This window comes from Lathamus discolor, chromosome 6 (assembly GCF_037157495.1).
Source record: "Lathamus discolor isolate bLatDis1 chromosome 6, bLatDis1.hap1, whole genome shotgun sequence".
NCBI lineage: Eukaryota > Metazoa > Chordata > Aves > Psittaciformes > Psittacidae > Lathamus > Lathamus discolor.
The window spans coordinates 54374731-54398180 of record NC_088889.1 but is presented as its reverse complement, the minus strand read 5'-3'; the positions used below and the strand labels follow the sequence as shown (position 1 = coordinate 54398180).

At 43.1% G+C, this 23450-nt stretch overlaps 3 protein-coding genes across 14 annotated transcripts in view; all 3 read left to right on the top strand.

Moving 5' to 3' along the window:
- OSBPL5 (oxysterol binding protein like 5) overlaps nt 1-3695 on the top strand; it is a 179705-nt gene extending 176010 nt beyond the window's left edge. For all 7 annotated transcript variants that reach the window (XM_065682813.1, XM_065682811.1, XM_065682810.1 and 4 more), the window contains 3 exons: nt 531-648; nt 1250-1352; nt 2363-3695. In XM_065682813.1, the coding sequence (XP_065538885.1) occupies nt 531-648; nt 1250-1352; nt 2363-2498 (357 nt within the window). In that variant the 3' untranslated portion in view covers nt 2499-3695. The remainder of the gene's footprint in view (nt 1-530; nt 649-1249; nt 1353-2362) is intronic.
- A 1959-nt stretch (nt 3696-5654) lies between these two features.
- LOC136016119 (tumor necrosis factor receptor superfamily member 10A-like) lies at nt 5655-16540 on the top strand. Of its 4 annotated transcripts, none has more exons than XM_065682806.1 (12): nt 5655-5685; nt 5893-6102; nt 7388-7484; nt 8368-8499; nt 8683-8794; nt 9391-9464; nt 10171-10266; nt 11272-11306; nt 11400-11435; nt 14137-14466; nt 14944-14992; nt 15797-16540. In XM_065682806.1, the coding sequence occupies exons 2-12, from the start codon at nt 6067-6069 to the stop codon at nt 16090-16092; spliced, it is 1293 nt and encodes a 430-aa protein (XP_065538878.1). In that variant the 5' UTR covers nt 5655-5685; nt 5893-6066; the 3' UTR covers nt 16093-16540. The 4 variants fall into 4 exon arrangements, with proteins under 4 accessions (XP_065538878.1, XP_065538877.1, XP_065538879.1 ...); XM_065682805.1 differs by having other exon boundaries at nt 5658-5688; XM_065682807.1 differs by lacking the exon at nt 5655-5685 and having other exon boundaries at nt 5710-6102; nt 14137-14442.
- A 228-nt stretch (nt 16541-16768) lies between these two features.
- CARS1 (cysteinyl-tRNA synthetase 1) overlaps nt 16769-23450 on the top strand; it is a 35708-nt gene continuing 29026 nt past the window's right edge. Inside the window, exons 1-2 of one of the 3 annotated variants that reach the window (XM_065682803.1) lie at nt 16769-16876; nt 22627-22872. In XM_065682803.1, the coding sequence (XP_065538875.1) occupies nt 16852-16876; nt 22627-22872 (271 nt within the window). In that variant the 5' untranslated portion in view covers nt 16769-16851. Of the gene's footprint in view, nt 16877-22592; nt 22873-23450 lie in introns of those variants that run through there. The other 2 variants (XM_065682804.1, XM_065682801.1) reach the window with 2 other exon arrangements.

Here is a 23450-nt window from a genome sequence, read left to right as displayed (position 1 = left end):
CCCTGAATCTGAATGTCTCTGAAACAATGGCAAAGTTGCTGTTCATAACTGCTTTACAGATCCTCCAGTGAGAAGTTTAAGTCAATGTGCTTGGGTTTGCCCGTCTGAGAAGTAGGGAGAAACTTTCCAAAGTGCATCAAGAAGTTGAGCATAGAAGTTCTGTGACATTTAAATACTTCAGGCACCTTCTGAAAAGTCTTCCCCGGGAATTTTTATTCTATATTTTTATTCTTTTTGTCCTTTCTGTTATGTACCTGGTTGGTAGATGTACAACTCAGAAAAAAAAATATGAAGTTCATCACTAGTATGTGTCAGTTAAAGCTACAAAAATAATTTGGATGGGGTGTCTTAGGGATGTTATAATTTCAGAAAATGCTTCTGTACAGGGCATAAAATACCTTTAAGTAGCTGCCACAACTGTGCAATCTCACAGATATGTCCCAGCACTCCAAACTATGTTGTTTAAAACCAAACACAAGAGTCTTCGATTTGACAGTGACCAAGCCTCCTTTAATCCCCGTTTTATCCAGAGGTCTGCCAAAGACTGCAGGCGCCGCAAAGCCAGCGACCAGCCATCCAACCATAGCCAAAACACAGAGAGCAGCTGTTCGACACCAGAGTCGGTGCAGGAGCTCTCAGATGATGATGGCAAGTATTTGGGTATCACTGGGTCAGGCTTTAATGTTGATCCCTCAGAACCTTATTCCTCAAGTCAGCCCTGGGACATTTCCTGACCCTGTTAATACCATAGGCCCAATAGCCCACAGGCAAACACAGAAAATATTGTTCTTTGTACCTCCTGCTTCTCTTTCTGCCTTACCCTATCAACGCCAACAAGGGCTTCCCAGCTCCTGGCACAAATATGTTGGAAAAATACACTGACTTTCCAGTCAATAGACAGGAAACAGGCTCAGTTTTTCATTCCCTTTTCTCAGCCTTTGTTGGGGGTGACCTTGAATGTTTCAGAGATGAGGGCCGGTGCGAGCACTTCATTCTCCTCCCCTCAGCTAGGGAGCATGCTGCAAAAATTGTTTTCTGAGAGCTGAAAAAAAAGCCCTTAGCAGTGTCATGGGACCTGTTCCACTGGCTTGGGTATTCAGGGTGGTAGATCGTGTCCCATGTCTCCTTCTCCCCGTGTTTACTTCTGAAAGTGTCCCTCCTGGCTGTGTCAGTTTCATCACAGGCAGCCATTTGCTGGGGGAACCAGAGCTGGTGATGCAAAACAGTGTCCTTCAATATTTTGCTGCAGGGTTTGAAAGCCTGTGCGCTCAGTGCGGGAAAGAAATGAATCACCTGAAGGAAATTCATTCAGCTGTCTTATCCCTACAGAGAGCCCAACAGGACATACACAGGTAACCAATTTATTTCATCAAATCAATGATCTCAATGAGCTAAAAATAGCTTGTGGCATTTAACTCCTCCACTGCCACCTTATCAGCTGAAGGGGTGTTTCAGTAAGTAACCTGTTAACATACCATAATGGCAAACCCACCCACTACTTGAAATAGTCAGGAATTCTCTTCCTCCTAAGACTTTTTATGGGGCAGAAAGCATCCCTCAGCATGTTAAGCATCTCTTGGCACTCCCAACCGCGAAACAGCTGCAGAAGTTGCGAGGGGCTGGGCCAGGTCCTGGCTCTAAATAAATCTCTGCCAGGCAGGAAGGTATGGGGTTTCCTTTCTCATCAAGTATGTTATGAATGTGCTCCATTTGCTGCAGAGGTGCAGGTGTGTGGCCTGAAAACTGGGCTCCGTGGGTGAAAAGCACTGAATTCCTGCTTTTTGTATAAATGGGTAGTTGCTGTCTGAGGAAAGCAGTGAGGACACCTGCTTAACCTACTGCTGGCAAAGGGCTTTGCCCTGCAGACTCCTGTGGGGAGGGCAGGGAAGGTATTAAGTATTACATCTGCTCCAGGGAGCCTTGCTGATTTTCCTCTGCATGAGGAATATTACCCAGCCCTCCCAGGACTTCACTGCAGTGGGATCACTTGAGGTCTGCTGTTTCTGAATGCCAGAGCCATTGGTGATATGTCTTTAGATTTCCTCTGCTGCTCTTGGGTGTGTCCGAGGCAATTCCTTATAATTGGAAAGTTAGGGCATAGGTTTGTGAGGGGGGCCCACATGAAGAGATTTCTTGGGGCTCATGCCCTTACACCTTCTCATGCCATCCCGCATGCTCTGCCTGATCCAGCAGCAGCCACAAGTACTTATCTTTCTGTCAAAATGACATGAAGTCTGCGGGGCGCAGTGCTGTACCCATGAGGGTGTCTCTGAAGTACAGGGATCCTTCCTGGAGTGGAAGCTCAGGTGTTGCTGCAAACCTCCATCTGGCACACAAATAAACATGCTGCTTTCTTTTCCAGAAACCTCAGTGCTCTGAACAAAAAGTCCTTCCACAAGAAAGTTTCTTCTGAAAGCTTCCTCCTGGACTCTCGCTGTTGGTTTCTCCTCTGCATCTTTCTTACATGTCAACTATTCATTAATTATGTCTTCAAATAAAATCACTACGTTTGGCAGCAATAATGATTACTGGCTGCAGGAGGGGGTCACTCGCGCAAGGAGCCCAGTGAGGCACCAAAGCACTTTAGAACCAATGTGGCACAGATGGAAGAAGTTGAAAAACGAGGTTAAAAAGGGACCTAGGAACCTGCAAAACTTTGTTCCTGCAGATTATGTCATTTTTGCCTTTTACATGTACATCTTCAAGGACCTCTTAACCTGTATGGGCCTTAATGCTGAAGCCAAATGTAGCTTTAATTGTGCAATTTGTTTTCTATGTCTTGTCATTTTCTGATGCAATTAATAATTACCCAGCAGTATTGGTACCTTCAAAATGGAAAACACCGCCGCATTTTGGAAAGGTCATGCCAGCTGGGTTATAGCTGTTTGAGTGAAAGAGTGCAGCTGGGGAGCTGTAAAGAGCCCATGTCTACGGTGCCTATCCGGCTGCCTCTGATGATGGGAGGGAGCACACTTGGTCCAAAACAATCCACCCCCAGGATATTAAGTCACGATCTGTTCGTTTTGTCAGCACACACAGAATGGGACCTCAGAATGTGTTTTGTTTTCCATTCCACAGAAACTGTAAATATGCACAATTTCCTAGAGCCATTCCTCTTTAGGAAATGGGAAGTCTTTAGTGAAAGCTCCTCGCTTGTTTACAGAGCTGACTGGTGTCCCGGATGAGGCCCATCAAGTGTAGCATCAGACACGCCTGTTCATAAAACCTGGTCACTTACTGTTACTATTTGCTATATGGCTGTTTTATAATATCACACACTAGCATTGTAGAGAAGAATCCACTGCCCCAGGATAGCTGAGAAGGATGGGAATGATGTAGATGTATGTGTGTTTGGTCTTAGGCACATTTATTGTCAAAGGTCAGGAAGGAGGAAAGGTCTTGCCACTGCATTCTTCAACTCTGTTAATAGTCTTCCTATTTTACACCATTTTTAAAAGATTTGCAATATTTTCTGTAGACTGCGGACAATACTAAGCCTTTCTTTTCTGGCCTGAAGTAGTTCCAAGTGGTAAGTACTGCTATATATACAGCCTTAAAATACTTAGTGGTGGTGCCAGTCTGGGCTATCTTTCAATGTAAATGTTTCCAAATTTTTAAGTACATTCCTTGTCATATTCCCCAGTCAGGGGAACCCTGTGCTTGATATGTTGAAATAAAACTACACACAACTTTCAGTGGCTGGCTGGCTGACAATTTATTTGTGTGTTTGAACGCAGGTTTGTGTTTTATAGTGTTTTACAAGTAAACATCTTTTAGGCCATGCTTTTCTAGAGGAAAAGCTACAGGAAAAGGTCTTCAAGAATCTCAGACATAGGCCCTAAGTTAGAACAGCATTAGCATTTTGACACCCTCTGGCTCATATTGGCCGTGTCTTCTGATTGCAGCAACTTCCTCAAAATAGAAAGAAAAGTGGTTGCCTTGATTCTTCTTGTTGTACATGTAAATGTACAGACTTGTCATGATTAGAAAACCTTTTATATTAAGGAGGTAAATTGATATTAGAGAACAGATAGTTCCGTGGAAAGAACCCCATCCTTCTGACATAAACAGATGGGATAAGAACTGCTATCCAGAAACTGACATTCAAGAGATAAATAACAAATAATAACAGGAGAGAGTGACTTTGCTATTAGCAAAAGTTTCCAGAAAGCCAAAGAATTCTTCGTTCTTGAGGAATCATCCTTACAGAACATCAGAGTTCTCAATCTTTGTCAGATGCCTGTTTGAAGGACATCATCCCAGTCACTCCTTGCCGAGGAAGTCTGACCCGTGCCACACATGGTCTAACCATCTGTGAGAGGGGGTCCCCCAGCCTCTGCCTGTGAATGAATGTCCAGCCACTAGTAACACCTGTGTGGCTACGCAGGGTCCAGTAGGCAATATGGAAGCATTTGCTGTGCAAACACATCTGCTACTTTCCTGCCTAAATCTCCGTTTGAATGCTTTAGCAGGTCGTCTCTGGCTGTGAGCACAGCCTTCCTCATCACACAGCCTTCGTCATCACACAGCCGCCTTCTGGACCATGTATTGCAGTTACTGCTTGGAGTCTTGCCTCTGCCATAGGGACATTTACATCTCTTGGGTGCAAATGTATTCTGGGTTTGAGAAAGTTACTAAAAATTAAAAATAAATCCCTAAACCCACCTGAACCAAAGAGAAGCAGTGCTTAAGAGGAGGCCTTCAGGAACTTTGCCTTCACTGCAAAGCGAATGCCTGAAATTCTTTGGATCAATTCCATCTTACCAAGCTACACACCCATAGGGATTTCACTGCGACTTGTTACTGCAGTTAAATAAAACAAATGCTGTTACCATGAGAGGAGCAGTTCAATGAAAGAAACTATTAACCTACATAAACTAATTATGCATGAATAGAGAAGGAGTTTCCTACATTTACTGCTGCTATTGCAGGGAATTAAAAATAATCCAGAAAGGAACAATCTATAAATCCTTGTGCTATTAATTTTAATCCAATTTCAGCATCTGGAGGTGAATGTTCCTACATGCCAGTTATGTGCACATGGAGGATGAAAGGTATTCTTGAGGAAAATCATGGTCAGAAATGTCATTTCTCTGTTGAAAAGCTGAGAACCCTTTCAGGGCTTTATAAACCCGGTTATGCGCCCAGTTTGTGCACGTTTGGAAAAATTCTCCTTCCACTCTTGCATCTCCTTTTCACAATCAATGGGCAGCCAGCCCAGCCACAGCATGTGAGCTTTGGGTGGGGAGACACAAATTGGACCATTTCCTAATGTGGTTTCATCCTGCTCTTAATACGTGTAAAATGTGGTACTGGATTTTGTATCTCCTGAGGCATGACGTGGGGCTCCTTGACCCCTGTGGGTGGGCAGTGTGCTGTTGGGATACACATTCCCATTTGGCTTTAGTCTGAGAACAATGCTGTTCTCGATAATGTTTTATGTGTTTACAGACATTTTAGTTGTTGCTTAGTAGCGCCTACCCTGATCAAGGGCTTTTCAGTCTCATGCCCTGCCAGTGAGGAGGGACACAAGAAGGTGGGAGGAACCAGAAACAAGACACCTGACCCAAACTAGCCAAAGAGATATCCCATACCACAGCACGTCATGCCCAGTATATAAACTGGGGAGCAGTTACCCGGAAGACCCAGGTCGCTGCTCAAGTCGGGCTGCGTATTAATCAGCAGGTGGTGAGCAATTGTGTTGTGCATCACTTGTGTTTGTCGGGTTATTTTCCTTTACCCTTTAGTTTTATATTCTCTCCCCTTGATATTTCTCTTATTATTATTATTGGTGGTAGTAGTAGTAGTTCTATATTACACTTTAGTTACTGGGCTGTCCTTATCTCAACCCGTGGGTTTCATTCTTCTCTTCCCTACCCGGACGGGTTTAAGCCCGCTTCTGCTCTCAGGAGGGCTCTTGCGGAGGACTCTAAGGCCCCGGGGGCGGAGGGCGGGGCGGGTTCGCCCTCCGCGACGGCTGCTATAAAGCGGTGCGGGACGGACTTGTGGTCGTGCCGAGTGCGGGGCGGAGCGCAGCTGCAGCGCTGGAGCGAGGCAGGTGCGGCTATGGCAGCCGGAGGGACGGTGGGTCTGCTGCTGCTGGTAAGTGCTGGGGCCTCGCCGCTTCGTGCCGGGTCTGGGTGGGGGGGTAAGAGCATCTGTGGTCGTGTTTGCGAGGAGGGGCTCCCCCTCCACTTTTTCGCCGCCAGTAAAGCTGGTACCTGGCCGCAGCCGGTGGAGTAACTTGGAGGAGCCTCGCGGGGTTTTCTACTCTTCTCTTCCTCAAAGGAACTTAGTAACTTGCCTTAACTCTCTTTTTCCTGTTGCCTGTAGTTTCGGGAATCCTGTGTTCCTTTCCAACCCTAGCTATTCTGTGATTCTGTGTTAATAACCACTTCCTTGAATTTAGGGCGAGGAAGCGCAGCTGCTGCGGGGGTAAAGCCAGCCCCGGACTGGCATCAGGGGTGGGGGCAAGTGTCGCCTGTCCCCGCGCTGCCTCTCGGCAAAAAAGAAAGTTACAAGCCAGGAGTGAGCTTTTCAATAGCCCTACACGTAGTCTGCTTGGGAAATCGGTGGTTTTCTCAACTCTGCGACTGTGGAAAAGACTTTCCGTGCCCCGGGGAGAGAGTTGAAAGAGCGGAGTCTGGGAGCGGGGACTCTTGGCTTCAGCTTAGAAATTGGCCGCCGATGGCAATTAGCGGCGGGAAGTTCCGCCGCTGGCCCTTCCCCTCCTCCTGCCCCGCTTTGCCCTTTTTCTGAGCGATGTGTAGTGGCGGCCCGGAGCCCACGGCACCTGAGAGGGCTCCGCGCTGGTCGCCTCGCACCTGGGTGTCGGAGAGGGTCGGGTGGCCGCGGGGCTCTTAACATCAGAATAAGATTACAATATAACGAGTTCCTAATGCTCCTGTGGCCGCAGTAAGTTATTTTTGTTGGTGACTCAACTGCGTGCCTTCTACTGAAAATTACAGTGCCAGTGAGAAATGTTGGTTGGATGAGGTCTGTGGGGCGTTTCCTCCATCTTGCTGGAGAAAGACAAACGCTGATCCTCCTGGATTAACAAGGCGCGGGGAAGGAGAAATTAATCCCTAGCACAAGGTCTCGGCCTCTGAAGTTCAATTGCAGTGAATTAGTAAAAGTAGTTTAAAACCAAGGCGGGGATGTGGGGCAATGATTGCCTAAACCCTGCCAGCCACAGCCGTAACCCGAGTTTTGTGATTGTAATTACCTCTGAGAGAGGCACACTTAGCAGAAATTAGTTTGGGTTTCCTTTGTGGCTTTCTCATGAACTTCTGAATGCGTTTTCATTGAAGTCTTCACAGGAACCCTGAGATGGTTATCGTGTCCTGGGAGGATGAATCACTCCAGCACTTGCTTGTTTCCGCTGTAGGTTTCACTGCTGGTAATGCCTGGAGCTCGAGGAGCAGAGTACTGTGGGGACGGAGAGTACTTAGCCGACGATCACTGCTGTGTATTTTGTCCAGCAGGTAAGACCTCTAGCAGTTGTAGCTGATACTGGGCATGGTTTTCTACCCCGTGGAGGTGACTGTGTCACTGTTGGTTTTACATTGAATCTGGTAAACATGTAAGCCTGGTCAGCTGTGTCAACTCCTTGGTGCTGTTTACGCAGGGCTCTGTTTTGAAGCCCCTTGTACAATAGGTGATGACTGGGAAATGTGCCTTAGCGAGCCAGGAAACCTCTTGCATGCTGCTGCCGAGGATGAAGTGTTCAAAGGGGGGGGGGGTCTGTGGCATATTTTTTGTTTGTTGGGTTTTTATGGGTTTTGTTCATTTATGGTGGTGTTGGTTTCTGTGGGTTTTGGTGGTGGGGTTTTTTTTTGGGGGGGGGTGGTTGGGGTTTTTTTGGCTTTTTGTTTGTTTCTTAAAGGGTCATGTAGAATTCTGATGTTTCTGTATCTGCAGGTAAAACTTTGGTTTGCCTTTCCTCCCCCTCCTTGCTCAATGTGTGCAGAGTCACAAGCTCTGTGCCAAGAAGCACACTTCCCTTACCCCCAATAGCCCCCCCAAGTACAGTATTTAGAGATGCTTCAGACAAAGGGGAAGAGAGGGTGTTACAGGCAATTCTCCATGTGCTCCTTCAGGGAGGATGACACTGGCTTTGCATCATCCTAGTCCCTACATGTGTCCCGGTGGAGGCCTGGCTGGGTGCCTCATTTGCCGCAACTCCCTGTCTGAGCACAAACGTGTCTCCTGACCCTGCTGTGCTGTTTGCTTCACATGGCACACTGCTCGCTTGTGAGGAGGAAGTTGAACTTTCATAAAAAATGGCTTTGTGTTGTAACATCCTGTTGCAGTCCTTTGCCCATGAAATGATCCCTTGAGATTGCTGCTGATTCTCCTCTTCCACAGGTACTTACGTTGCTCAGCATTGCAGAGCTCCACATTCAAGAGGCATATGTGTCCCTTGCACTGGAGGAGAAGGTTATACTGCCCATGAGAATGGCTTGGAAGAGTGCTTGTCATGCAGACAGTGCAAAGATGGTACCAAAATCAACTTTGAAACCTTAACCCTTCCCCCCTTTTTAATGTGGGAAGCCTGGTCCTATGGCTTTTTGCACTTCCAGCCATTGAGAATTTTGAACTTATAAATTGTCTTTATGGCACGGGTATAATTTTTACACAGTTGTAGAGTCACAACTTTTGTAACTTGTATTTTATTTTCAGATCAGACAATTTTGAGACCTTGTACTCCAACACATGATACTGAATGCCGATGCAAACAAGGGTATTTCTGCCCTGTCGAGGGCTGTGAAATATGTCATAAGTGCAGTACAATGTAAGTTTAATGAATAAAAGTGACTGATTTCCTTCTAGGGAATGTTTAGAGTTGTAGCCAAATCTGTGCCAATACCTAAACCATGTTATTAGGCAGTAAATAACTGCTCTGAAGCCAAATGGCGTTATTCATGCATTTAAATTTTGGATGTCAAAATATGTGAGGTTGAGACCTAGAAAGATACAGATTTTGTTATTGTGGTGCTTGCTGCTTATAGCTGTAATCTTACACATTTTTCATGTTTTCAGATTATTGCTGTTCCACATACATAATTGAATGAGCTTTGTATCAGCCAGTCAGATTTCAGGAGGTAGAACCACCTGTTGAAGGAAACTAATTGGGCATGAATAACGCATCTATTTTGTGTGGGTTTTCAGTGCCCCTTAGAGGCTAAGACACATGAGCTTTATCTGTTTTTCTTCTATTTAATCTTGCAGTATTATATTGGGTTGTTTGAAGGTGCACTTCTAACAGAGTTATCTGTTTATACATGTTCTCTTCATGTCTCTAAGCTCTGCCCAGAAAAGATTTGCCTGGGCAGAGCTGCATATTGCTCTGGAAATATAGATACAACCCTGTGTTGCCATCCACTTCAGGTGTCCGGAAGCAAAAAAAATGGTGCCGACTTGCAATGCTACTACGGACCTAGGATGTGGCTTACCTGATCAAGGTCTGGTACACAAATGGTAACCACTTGGCTTGGTTTGTTGGGTTGCTGGCTTCAGGCTAATGACACCAGAGCAGCCTGTAAAACAGTGGCTGTATTACTGTGACGTATTTAAGAGCTTCTGTATTTTGTTTTGGGAATTACTTGCCAAAGACAAGCTCTCAAAGAGGTTGGAGTGGCAAACTGTTTTAAACCTTACTCTATGAAAAGCTACATGTATTGCCAGGGTTTTCAAAGTTGCAAGAGTGACACTGTGGAAAGTTATGGGTAGTGGAAACATTTTTGTTTTCTGCATCTGAGAAGCTGCATATGGAGTGGCTTTCCCTCCTGCTGGTGGATAGCTTCTACCAGACTAAAGAAGGAACTGAGAGTATTGACACTACAGCACCTGAAGCTTGCTGTCATCTTTCATGTACATGTTTTCGCCCTTGTCTTAAGTGTCTCATCAGAAAGCCTCATAGAAGCTGTATCACAGCTCTATACAAAGTCCCCTGTTGCCTTTGGAATAATGATATGTGGTGTACTTGTGTGCTCTGGGAAGCTGATAGGCCCAGTGCTTTTTCCAGTATGAGCTAGCTGAGTCATTGTTCTAGTGCTAAGCTTGGTCTGTTCTTTAGGACAGTAGGGAAGACTTGGGCTTCAGAATATCTGGTTTGGAGACTACTTCAATACTGATTTTAATCTTTTTTTATTCATTTTTCCATTGCAGGAAGCACAGTTCATGTTTGGATTCCTATTGTGATAAGTTTGTTTGCTCTTGGGCTTTTGTTGTTCTGTCTACATAGACAGCTAAAGTGTAATAAAGGTAACCGCTTGATTACTATCTACAAGCTTTCCAGAACTAGGCAAAGTGTGTACTAAGGTTGCCCAAGGTTTTTGTGTTAAATTATATTGGACCAGCTTAAGCTCTAGTTCATTTAGTGTGCAATTTAATAACAGTGACTAGTTTTGCTCAGTAAATGAAATACATGAACTTTAACTGTGAGCTTCCTTACTTTGCTGACAAATGCTTTTGTTTCAAAGCCAGATCAGCATAGCATCCTTAAAAGGACTTTTTCTATCTCCTTGCACTGTGTTGGCAAAGAGGAAGAAAAATCTGGGCACAAGCTCAGATGTATGGGGGGAAAAAGTAGAAAGTAATTAGATCATTAACCACTTTGATTCTGTGTTTGATGGTGGAGGTTTTTTTTTCCTACAAATTTTTGCCCTTTCATCATTTGAGCATCTTAAAATGAACATTAGGCTGATAAAGTCATGTGTGGATTATTTATTTTAATTTTTTTTTTAGTGGAAGTGGAGATGTTTTCCTGAGAAACTTCTTTTCACTACTGCATATTAAAATGGTTTTATAACTAGTTTCATTAGAATAATTTGGAAAATTATTCTGAATTTTGAATGGTAACTTATTCAAATTGTCTTACTGATGGTATTAAAGTACAGACAATTTCTGCCTTCTTTGTTGTATTGCAATAGCCCACAAAAATGCTAAGAAGCATAAGTTGGAGGTGAGAGAAGCAGGGAGGTGCAGGAATGGAAGTGTGGCTTAAAAGCCAAACTGCATCATGTGGTCTGTATTTAGCCAAGTGGGACACATTCCCTGTGTGAAGGCACAGTGTTTGTGCTGTTGATGGAAGCTAAGGGTAGTACTCATGAAGTACAGGATAGATGAGGAAAACTAAATGGCTTGTATTGGAGCTTTTTTGTGTTGGTTACAGATGTGTCTAGCGCACAGAAATCTTGTGTGAATTCGGCTATGGTTAAGTCGCTGCAATTCCTAAAAGTTTCTCAGACACTTTTCTTGTTTTTCCAGCTGCTTCACCTGATAAAGATGCAGAGAAGGGTCTGGTAAGTATGTGATGGATCCAAGCATTTCATCTCAGTTTTGTGCAGCTTAATTGTACCTGATATACAGCTTTTTTTTTCTTTGTCTCGCTGTAGACCTCTGATAGGATTCATTCCTGGATGCAACAAGCTGTGAGTCATACAGGGCCAGAAGTTAGCAAGGGCCTGATGAGTTCATTAGCTGCATGTGCCCACTGCAGTTCACCTTTCCAGTACTTCCCTTGGAAACATTCCAGAGCCTGTGCCCAGGAAGTTTTGAAACTGGAAAAAAAATAGGCTAAGTGCAAGCTTTCACTTCAAACTGTCTCCAACTGACTCCCTGATCCAATTTAGTTCTTTGCTGCTTCATGTGTATATGCCCCAGGCAACATCAGCTATCACTTGCCTGTGTGGTGTTCTAGCTTCCCTTGCATTTTTTACTACAATGTTGTTTGTTCATAAGGCTGACTTCTCTTGATCCAGGGAAGTGACTGAGTCTTTCTGCCTTTGGGCTTCTGGTATAAGCAGCAGACCAGGACCTGGCAGTCTGACTTCTTGGTCCTATAGAGTCCCATAAGACAAGGGGTTCAGGGTTCCAAGCATACCAGCTGTTCAGAACTACATCCCTGAAAAGGGTTTACCAAGCTAATGCTGGCTGCTGGTATATGTTTTACTTGAAAGCCAAGTTCACCCTGGCCTCCTGCAGGCAAACACTGTTTAAGAACCTTAATGTTTCAGACTAAAGATTATTTCTAGTCTAACACTTTGCAAGATAAATACATTACTAGCTTGTGTTTAGCTAGTCTATTCAGAAGCTACACTCCCAACATCACAGTAAGGCATAAATGAGCTCAGTCTTCACTAGTATACTTAATGATGTGTAACACTAAGATGCAAAACAAGCATTTGTCCTGATGAGGATCTATAGAAAAGCATCCAAATTCCTCTGGTAGCATGTGTACAGCACCTTCTCCTGCTGCCTTTCTTGTCCCCCATACAATGCATGCACTATTACATGCACTAATACATGCTCTTGTCCAATCTTACTAATTAGACATGTCAAATAATTAAATGCTGCTTAATTACATCAAAAATATTGAAGACTGGGGAAATGGAATTGAAAGATAAAAATATCACTTAAAAATTTTTTTTTTAAGGTCCGTAAGTGACTTAAATACATGAATCGCCAACAGCTTTTTGTTGCGTTGTCTCTTCCCCCACAAACTGGCCAGATCTGCAGTACTTCATGTATTTGTAGAAGCTGATGAAGAAATGTGACAGAAAACCTGGTAAAAGTGCTGCAGCATAGGAATCGGCAAATCTAACACCTCTTTAATCTGAATAAAAAAACCGGTAGTAGAATAATACAGTCACAAGTTGATGTATCAGAGCTAAGCATCACCATACAAGAGTTGTCACTGACTTGAATTGCAATGCCTGCCCACTTAGAGTGTTCATGCTACTGTAACCATAAGCTAATTTGCCAAGGAGAGTTACACTGATGCAATCCTCAGAACAGGTGTGGTGCCAACACACTGTCCTTCCTCAAGTACCATCGAATTTATACTGTTTTAAAAACCAACCAAACCCCAAACCTACTGCTAATACTTTATTTCATTCTAAAATAGAGCAGCAGCTATTAGTCAGCCATGCTGTGTGCCTTCAGTTGCTCAGTTGCCTATTTAAGAACTATACTGTATAAATAGGATCAACTTGTTTAACCTGTTTGCACCCTTACACAAAGTGGATTCAATGACAGTGATGTGCAACTACATGAGTGATGCATGGGGTGGTTCCCCTAACATCCCTGCTCATGTCTGTTGGCCACGTGGTGGTGTTGTGCATGGGTCACTGACCTCGTGCAAACAGAAATCACACTGGCTTATGCTCCTGTGGAACTGTACCTTAAACACAAGTCCATTGGAACAACAGTTGCTTGTTGCCCTCATTTTCTACATTAAAAAAAAGTATAGCTTTCCAGTTTTAGCACAGGGTGATACAATAGTTAGATGGTGGTCTGCTTTGTACTTGTGCTATTCTTAATGAGCCGGAGCTATACTCCCTGCCATATGCTTGTTTAATGTATCAACAATGCTAAAAATGATGCAGCTCTCCTCACTTGCATCCCTCTTTGTCCCCTCACAAATGCACTGATGCTGTCTCCTTTCAACTGATTCTAGTTTGAGAATGTGCCAGAAAAACTAATCCAGCCAAAAAAAGCCCAAGCTAGTGCACTTACATGAAGCTGATAGGCTGTTAACAGCTCAACAAAAGCTCTGAGAGCATCAGCCTTGATACAATGATGGGCTTGAGGCTCCTGTTGTTATTAAGTCAGCTCAGGTGTGGCAAGGCAATTTAATTTCCTTCTGCCTCAGGAAGGGTGCATACTTCCCATACCTAGGAAAGGAGAAAGCATCAATAGATGTCAATGAAAACACTAAGAAAAGTTTCCGGTGTTTGTTGTGGTGGTAGCCTGTGTGCCTTACCCTACAGTCCAGTGGTAGCAGAACAGTCAGCAAAGTGAAGAGTTTAGGCTTGGAAACCATTTGAAGTCCATGTCTATCAAGGCTGTAACTTTTGCATGCTTGTAACTTTGCCAAATTAGCAGCTCTCCTATTATTTCTCTGACATCTGGTGACTTCAGGTATTCTGTTTTCTTCCTACAGACTGTCCTTGAAGGCTTGCCTATGATATATATAAAATATCATAGAATCCTAGCATTGTTTGGGTTGGAAGGGATCTTATAGATCATCTAGTTCTACCCCCCTGCCATGGGCAGGGACACCATCCACTATAGCATGTTGCTCAAAGCCCCATCCAGTCTGGCCTTGAAATATGTTCTTATTCTTTGCAGGAGTCTGAGGGCAGTACTGAAAGCCTTATTTTACCAGAAGTGGAGGCACCTGTAAACAACACAATCAACCCAGAGGATGAGAACTCTGAGAGCCCAGAAGGCCAAGTGCAAACCAGTGTTAACCTGGAAGTGAAAAATGCATCACCAGAGGAAAATAGCATTGTACTCTCTGAGAGGGGCACCAGTCTGTGTGGCATGAAGTGCCAGGTAGAAAGTTGCTGGAGGAGGATTGCCGAGTCCTCACTACCAGCAAAAACTGGGCAGAAGCCTGCTTTTCATCAGAATGCCCCATCTAAAGGCCTGAGAGTTAGTATGCCAGCAAATCGTATGGTATGTGTGTGTGTGAAGCTATCATTGTATTTTCTCTGATAGGTGTAGAATCTTACTTGAGTTCTTAACTATTCCATGAGTCATGGATGTTGTTTACAGGCAGAATGATAGGGAAGAGAAAGCTTTGCCTTAAGGATGTAATAGAAAGTATGGGAAGTGATACCTTGGGAAAGTAAACTTCAATCCCTCACTTACCCTGCTCTGCCTCTCTCTTCTCTTTGATCAATATTTATACAGAAGGTATTCTTCTGCAATAGCAGCAAGTGTGTTGCCTTGTTGCTTCCCTTTGGAGCTAGTAGCATGGCTGTTTCAGGCTGCAATTTTCTTTATTCAAATACTTTCAGCTGTGCTGTGACATCTGTCCCCTTTCCCCTTATTGGTGTGTGTGCTGTGGAAGTAAGCTATCAGATGGCTTGGGAACAATCGTGAGTGACGTGGTCTGATGTGTTGGAGTAACGGTCCAACTTTGCATTGCAGATACGAGAACCACAGTGTCAAATAATTGTTAAAGATCTCTCTCAAAAAGGTGAGTATTCCTTAAATTGGCAGTACTTGGAATTTGTTTTTTTTCCTGTTAACTGTAGCCTACTTCAGGAATAGTGTAGGGAGGCCAATGAATATTGCTTAAAGCTATAAGGCTTTCAGTTTATTGTAATATATGATGAAACAGGATTATTATTACATTTGAGAGGGGTTGTAATACCTGTGGTGAATTGTTCTACTTTATGAAGTATGGCTTTTCTGCACAGGAGTATAATGCTTTTAAGAATAAGAAAGGTACAAAATTTTTTTTGTGTTAAACAAGTCTGCATTGCAGCAGTGGACTCTGCCTTAATGAGTGAGGTGTAGGTCAGAGCAGGACATCTTTCTGTCAAATGTCTGCTCACATGGAAGACTACGTTTACCTCCACCTGTCAAGTTGGTGTGCTGGATCTCCAGCAATGGGTTTTGCTTATGCTGGTCTTGGCATGGCAAACCTAACCAGTAACATAGTGAAGGGGTTAAAGCCTATTGCTGAGTAGCCCTATTATGCTTAAATGAAGATGTGCAGGACAATGAAAGCTTTCTCAAAACCATCTCTACTGAATGGTGTCTTGTCTTAAGAGACTACTTTTGCAGTATGTAGATTAATACTTTTAGCTTCTTTCAAGACCACTCAGTAGGAAAACTACTTGTCCCACAGCTTCTTAGGTGCCAAACCTGGCCTTGCTGCTGCTGTTTGGTCTGTGCATGTGTTGGCTGAAAATTAATGGGAAAGCAGGTACATTAGCTATGAAAAAAGTCTGTATTTTAAACCCTAAGCTGATGTGTGTTGTGTTTTTTCTTTCAGAACTGAGTGATAGCTTTTTGGTCTTTATAAAAGAAGTACCACAGAAAAAATGGAAGCAGTTTATGAGAAAACATCTGGAGGAAAATTGTATTAATAGAACTGTTCATAACTTTCCTGATGATATAGAAGAGCAATCTTATCAGATGCTTCTCCTCTGGAAAAACTCACTGGGGGAGAAACAGTCTATTATTAAGCTACTGGATGAGTTAAGGCAAGTAGATACCAGGGCTTATCATAATGTATTGAACACTTTAAAAAGTAAGAATATTATAAATAAGTTAGAAGCTACAGATTAATATTTGCAGCTAACTTGGGTAATGTTCTTTTGTACATACATATGTCTACAAACTTCCTTTAAATGAGGACATCAACAAACCACTAGGAAAAGCGGTGGCATGGACATGATATCCTCCTCACCTTCACACAGGGAGCTGGAAGCGGTTTGACACTGTCGGTGTTCACACATGCTCTGGTTGAGATGTTCACTAAGGTCTTTTGAGTTGCATTAAACTCGGGCGCCAGATGCCAGCTTGGGAGCGAGGAGCTCCCGCTCTTGTTTTCCCTTTGTGTGAGGCAGAACCACGCTTTTTTTTTTTTTTGAGAGCGGGCAGTGGGAGCAAAGAGGCTGCTGCTGTTTTTGAGAAGATTGCCATGCTTTGTTTCCTGAAGAATTGTGTTTCGCTTTGTGCCGGCATGTAACCGTTACGTTTGAAGCACAGCAATAAAGGCCTGGCTGAGCCAGAAGCTGGGGTTGTCTTGGACCTTCTCTGCGGCTGGGAGGTGTAGCGGGGGGAGCCCGGCTGTAGCAAACTCCCGTGAGGCAACGGCCACTCGGAAGCGAGCACGCTCGGGCGACGACAGCCCAACGGCCGCCCGCTTGGCGGAGGGGCAGAGAGCGGTGGGGGGAGCGAGGGCGGTGCTCCCCCGTTGCCGTGGTGACGCGATGCGCCCGTCGGAAGTAGCGTAAAGCGGGCGTGGCCGGGCGGGGCGAGGAGAGGCGACGCTTCCGGGCATGCTGTTGCATCAGCTCCCGAGCGAGGGGAGGAGGTAGCAGGATGGCAGCAGCCGCCGCCGAGCAGGGTAGGTTAGAGACCGGCGCTGGGGAGGCCTGGGGAGGCGAGGCGAGGTGTCCTCCGGGGTTGTCACGGCTCAGCGCGGGTTGGCGTCGCTGCTCCGCTGCTGTCACGGCGTGAGGTGGGCGCCGTGACGTCATGCGGCGGCGGCGAGGGGGAGAACCGGCGACCTACAGCCCTGTCACGGCGGCTGTGGCGTCTGGGCGGGAAATGGCGGGTGGGGGCCATGGGGCGGTGCTCTGGCAGCCTCCTTAACGTGTCCCTTGGGGCCCGCTGCGGCAGGCCCCTGAAGTGCGCGGTAGTCAGTCATCACGACGTGCTTGGGGCAGAGGCGAAGTGTGAAATCAGTCCCTCATACCCGTCGTTACGTGGGTGCCCCTTTGGTGGTGGGTGACACAGGCAGCTCCTGATGCCCCTTCAGGTTGTTGGGAGCGAGGAGTTAGAAGTGTAGTGCATCACTAGGTCTGGATGTTCATGGGGTAGTGGGAAACATGGATCCTTAAGTTCCGGCTGCATCTTAGACTGGTGCATATGGATCGGAGGATCCGGTACCTTGTGAGACCATGAGAGGCAAATCTCATGATGTCTCGCCACTAATGTAAAGGTTAGTGATGACATGTAGTGATTTGTGGAAAAAAAACTTGGAGCTTCTCAGTACTGACGTTTGGAAACAGCTGTTCTGCAGCTTGATGGGTTCTGAGATGTTAGGTGGCTGCCAGATCGCTTAGTCAGTTGTGCACTGATCACTACATCATCTGCTCTCTTTCATCTGCCCCTGTCTCCCTTACTGTCTTTTTCAGTCGTCTCTGTTCTCCCTTGAACTCATGCCTGAACTTTTTGACTTTTCTGGACTTTTTTTTTTTATGGTTGTGTTTTAATGATGGGTTATACTACACTCTTCCATATGGAAGGAGGACCAGGGTAGTCCTATAATTTTTGGCGCTACTGTAGCAAATGGAAACTTGGAATACCAGTAATACAGGTATGAAATACCATTATAGTATGTAAGGGGTTGGAAACTTCTGTCATTCCAGTTAAGGATCTATAGATTCAAAGATTTTGCCCCTTTTTCTTTGTTACTGAATGTTACTTTGCTCTTTGTTCGTCACAAGTAACATTCCTATGTAAGGGAGTCTGGAAACACTTTTGTCAAGGGGCTGGCTTTTTCAGATGTGTTTTCAGTGTCTTAGTTAAGGTATATGTCAAAATAAACCCCACTGGAGGCTGAGTTCAGGTGCGCTTTAAGATACTTTTTAGTTAAGCTTATTACTAGGTAAATAGTATTTGCTTTTTTACTGAACTTGTAATTGTTGCATTTAGTTCAGGAAAAGTGTAAGTGAAACTTGCAGGGCTAAAGTGAGTGAGGCTGACAAGTGCTTCCTTGGTGGGATACTTCATTTTAAAAATCCCTGCTCTTCTAAAGCCTCTGTATCTTTGTGTGTGAGTCTTGAAAGTCCTGTGTGTCTCTGTCTGTGTGCGTGTATGCTGTGTCTTGGACAGATGAGGTAGCTGTGTTGGTTCAATTATTCTGAAATTTTTGTGGAAAAGGATAATAATACGTCTCGACTGAGCAGATAGTTAAACTTCCTTACAAAGCTACTGGAGTGACCACCCAGAATGATAAATGGCCAGTTTGGAGCCATATTAATAGTGAAACATATTATGCTTACCTTTTAAGAGTTTTTTCAAGTCTGAGAAAGCCAAGTTGGAAGAGAAATGACATTTTAAAATATTCTGAAATGTTGTAAGATCACTTCTCAGAGAATGCCTCTGCAGAAATCCCAGAACATTTCAGTTGTCATCTAATTATGACTGGCAAGGTTAGCAAGTTCAGGGAAGCCCAGGAAATCTAATTTTTCCCTGAAGCAAATTAACTCCCTGTTTTTGTTTCAGCTAGCTTACTGCCTACTTTATGGCTTTTCTGTATTTCATTTGCTGTCAACACTTTCAAGGAACAGAGGTTTTCATTTCCAGGTTAATAAAAGTGAAAAATTTCCATCAAATTTGATATTGTATAGGTTACACAGAAGAATATGTGACAATTATATTGCCTAAAGAGATTGAATAGTGACAATTATTGTATAAGAATTGCATTAATTAATGTTTATGGTGGAATTCTTTCGAAACAACTTTTTAATGTGGGGACATGTGGTGTGTCTTACATTATTAACGTTAATTCTTACAATTTTTTTAAGGTTATTTTGCTACCTCTCAATACTCATGCTCAGTGCTTGTTTTCTTAACAGTCATATAATTTGATGTCTACGGATCATTCCATTCACATGAAATAACATTCAGTGTTATGCAACAGCTCTGTAATACTCCTGCGTTTTGTTGTCAAGAAAATTCTTAATGCAATTGAGTGGTAGCAAGTCTAATATTTCTGGTTTGGGAGGGGAAAATAGTTGTAGTCAGAGGGAAGGGCTATTTCTTAGTCTGATTTCCTAAAGCAACAGGGGTAAACCAGGTCAGGCCTATATACATCCATTGGCCCTTCTACCTCAAAACTTTTTGAATCCATTGATTAGTATGAATTACATTTGATGGTGGACTGCCTTGTACATAAAGTTGGAAGACTGGGCAAAGGTGGGTTGTACATGAGGATGGGGGCACTGAAGTGATGGGCGGAGAGGTTGAAGCACTTAAGAGGTACCAGGAAATATTTCCATGGAAGTGTGTGATGAATTAAGGCATTGAGAGACACTGAGAGGAGGGAACTGTTGCTACAGAATATGAATCACAGGATTTAAAAAAAAAAAAAAAAAATGGTGCTGTAGATTCACTGTTCCTGGTTTTAGTAGTGATGTAAATGAAATCAGAACTGACTTTTATGTATAATTTTCACTGATTTCTTTTGCTTGAATAGAAATGGTCCTCTGGTATACTGCCTTCCAAAAGATCATGTTATCATATTCAGTCTTCTTTCCCAGGAGAGCACCCTGTGCTTCAGAAGAGCTTTCGTTTTGTTAGTTCAGTCCAGTTTGGAGCTACTCACAAGAATGCCAGGAGTGAGAATTATTTTGTTCTGTATTACTGAAATAAGATGCTCAGAGTTATCGCAGAATTACACTGATCACTCAGCACTCTCAAACAGAGCAGATTTGCTTTTATCTCTGCATCTGACAGCAGCAGAGAGTAGAGCACATCTGTGCTAGCTTTAAGCTAGCTGTCATGGTTTTAAAAGTAGCTGTCAGTCTAGAAAACAAGTTTGGAGCTCAGTGCAGCCTGTGAAACCAACGTGGGAAATTCGTATTGGTACAGTGAGCCTCCTGAGAGCTGGGGGGTGCTATGGCTCAGCTGTTGCTGTGCCCTAAGAAACTCTGTTGACAGCTGCTCAGGTGTGTTCATGCTGTACTGCGCTTCCTGTGGTGTGCAGTCATGGATGTGAGTTTGGGCTGAATTTGAGTCAGCGATCAGTCTCAACGTAAAGACATCCTCCTGTTAGGTCTCCTGGGCTAACTGGTTTCTTTGATGTATTACACTTTCAAGTCTGCTGTTGACTCTTGCGATTAGACATAATGTCAAACTTTATAATTTTAAGTATTAATGTGTGTGCCAAGATTTCTCAAAGTAATTTTGGTTGCTCTGCTTATCAGGGCTGAGCTGGGGCTGACATTCACAGGCATTTGCCATCTCTCCTTAGCAAAAGTAGCTTGTATGAGTTCTATCATCTTTGTTGTATTTGTGCGTTAGTTTATGCAGCTTCCCTTTTAGATTGGTTTGCAGATGTGGTTGAAAAGCACATTGTTTCAGATGCAGTGATCTGCTTCCCATTAGCAGCCTGGTGTGTGAATAATGGTCATAATAACCCTAATAATACTTTGCAAATTGAGTGCTGCTTTCCTTGCCATAGATCTTGAAAGATCTTTTCTTTGAGATATAGTTTAATTTCTACATGGATCATTCTTGTAGTACTTTTTTTTTTCTTGGCCTTCTCTCATGATTCATGGATACAAAATTGACATTCAAGGAAGACTTATGTCTTCGGTTTCTGTAATTAATGAGCATGACTATTTCAAACTATTTCATGTGTATAAACTTGAACTTCTATGATGATAAACATCAGTAAATATTTAGGAGCCTGAAAAGTTTATAGTAAAACTAACTATGTGAGCCAAAGCTTAATCCCATTCAGCCAGGTAAAGGCAAGCACATAAAGTCTAGTTATGAACCATTGTTTACTGTTATTCCTTATTTATACTGAACAACTGCATGCATAGCCACTGAGAAGGACTGACACTTTGCATGAATCCGACTTTGCTTTTGTGTATGAATTCTAAATATCTTTTGTGCCCTTAGGGTTTTGGGTTGGGTTTTTTTTAATTATTATTTTTATAACCACTTGCCTTTTTTATTAGTTCTGCTGGTGTGCCACTATATCTCATTTACATTCAAAAGGGTCAAACACAGACATGCTTGGTATCTAGCTGCCATTTCCTTGTATTCCTGAGTTCCTGTAGAATATTTTAGTAATGTATTTCCTTACAGGAAATGGGCTGCTCATAAAGTCTTAACTGATGATCTTTGGAAAACCTTCAGTTCTGCCGTTCCTCACATCCTCTCCTAGCCATCACTTCCTTATCTACTTTCATCCTTCCCTTTCCAAGAGTGCTGGTCCATGGATGCTTGCAGTGCTTTGGGAACTACTCATGCAGAAAATGTTTGTACTAGTGTAAGGAGCAGTGCCTGTGGCAGCGGTGTCTGTCAGGGTTAGGGAGCAATGACAGGTGTTGTGATACTGCCACTTGCTTCACTGTGCTATAACCTTGACTACATGTTAAATTACCTTCTTGGCTCACTACCTAAGCAGTGTATTGGCTTAATGTTTATACAGTACTGTGAACACAAATGGAGTTACAGATGTTGAATCACTGTAGGAAAAATGAATGCTAGTTTTACTTAGTTGTCTGTGCTAGCCCAAATGCCGTAGCCTCCATATGTACTCCATACCTACTACTTCATACCCAATGACTTTGAGAGGGCTTGCAGTTACTGAGTGCATCCCCACTAACTCACAAAACCCTTCTTCTGCTCTGTGTCCCTACATTTGTAAAGGTGGAATCCAGTTGAACCTGTATTGCCTCTATACCAAATAAATCATGGAACTAAAAAATTGCAAGGGAGGAGCACAATCTAATATCCTTTCTGTTCATTTGTGTAGAACTCTTAAAATATTATTCGTATGTCTGAGGAGAGAAAGTGGCATAGGAGAGGTATGTAAATATACAGCAACATCGTAAGTTTTGAGTCGTAGAGCAAGTAGGAGTAACTGAGCATCATTCTGGGAGCTTGCATGTAGGCACTGGTCCTGTAAAGATTTGAGGATGTTTTCAACTTCAGTAGACATATTCACAGCCTATCCACAGTGTATAGAATTAATCATAATTAAGTGATTACAGTATGAGTGCTTTAGCAGTGTGGAAAAGTGTGACTGATTAGGTTTGCTGTGTGTGAAGAATTTTCTCCAATTTCATGTAGATAACATTTCTTCATGAAAAGGACCTGTGCTTTTGTCCTTTGTACACTTTGTGAAGATATCTCAAAAAACTTACCACAGCATGAACATAATCCTATTAATAGGAAATATTAATAGGAAATATATAGTTATTCAGTAGCTTGTGTTAAATATACTTTCTCAAATTTCTTGTCAGTTGCCAGAACTAATTTATAGGGGAGATGTATAGTATAAGGATATATTTTGGTCATGGGATCTCCTTCTTTTAATGCTGACCAAATGTCCTGTGCCTCTCTTTACAGCTTCCAGCTACAGTTTTATTCTGAGCATTAGTGAAGAGGAAGCCAGGGTGAAGGCTTTGAACGAGTACCTGAGCACTCGTAGTTATATCCAGGGGTTCACATTTTCACATGCAGATGTGGAGGTATTCAGAAAGTTTTCGAGGCCACCTGTGGACCAGTATATCCATGTTGTCCGGTGGTACAGACACATAGAAGCAATCTATGATGGCAGCAGTGAAAAAAATGAGCCTTGTAAACTTCAAACAAGTGAGTAATATGAAACTGATGGGCAGGTTATAGACTAGCTGACATTGTATTGTTTTTATTGCTGAGAATTCCTAGAAGTTCCCTTTCATACTCTCTTGCACACTTTAAAATTTCCAGTATCGACTTGTGTTCAAGGTCATGAAATGCTTCTTGCATACAGTTACTGTGTAATGGATATATCCTGGCCTATTTGAATGCTAGATCTCTGTTTCTACATTTCTTTCACTTTAAAATTTGTCAGTGTACAGAATTTGATTATATGTATTTTATTTAAAAAGCCAGCCACTGGATTGTAAAAGAATGTGTGTGTTTTAGCTTGTTCCCTAAAATATCAGGGTTTGCTCAGTCCACTTTTTTTTTTGTTGTTGTTTTGTTTTACTTTTTTTTTCCTTGAAACTGTAACTAAATAATTGTTATATAATATACAAGGTCATTACAAAGTAAACTGAAAACTGCTTCTTACGGTTGTTATTAACGCTGAGTTTCAAAGAGAATGTTTGAATGTTTCTTTTTTAACCCTGGCAATTCAGGCATTGCTGATGATTTGAGGAAATACTAAGTAGTTAATCTAGGTCATT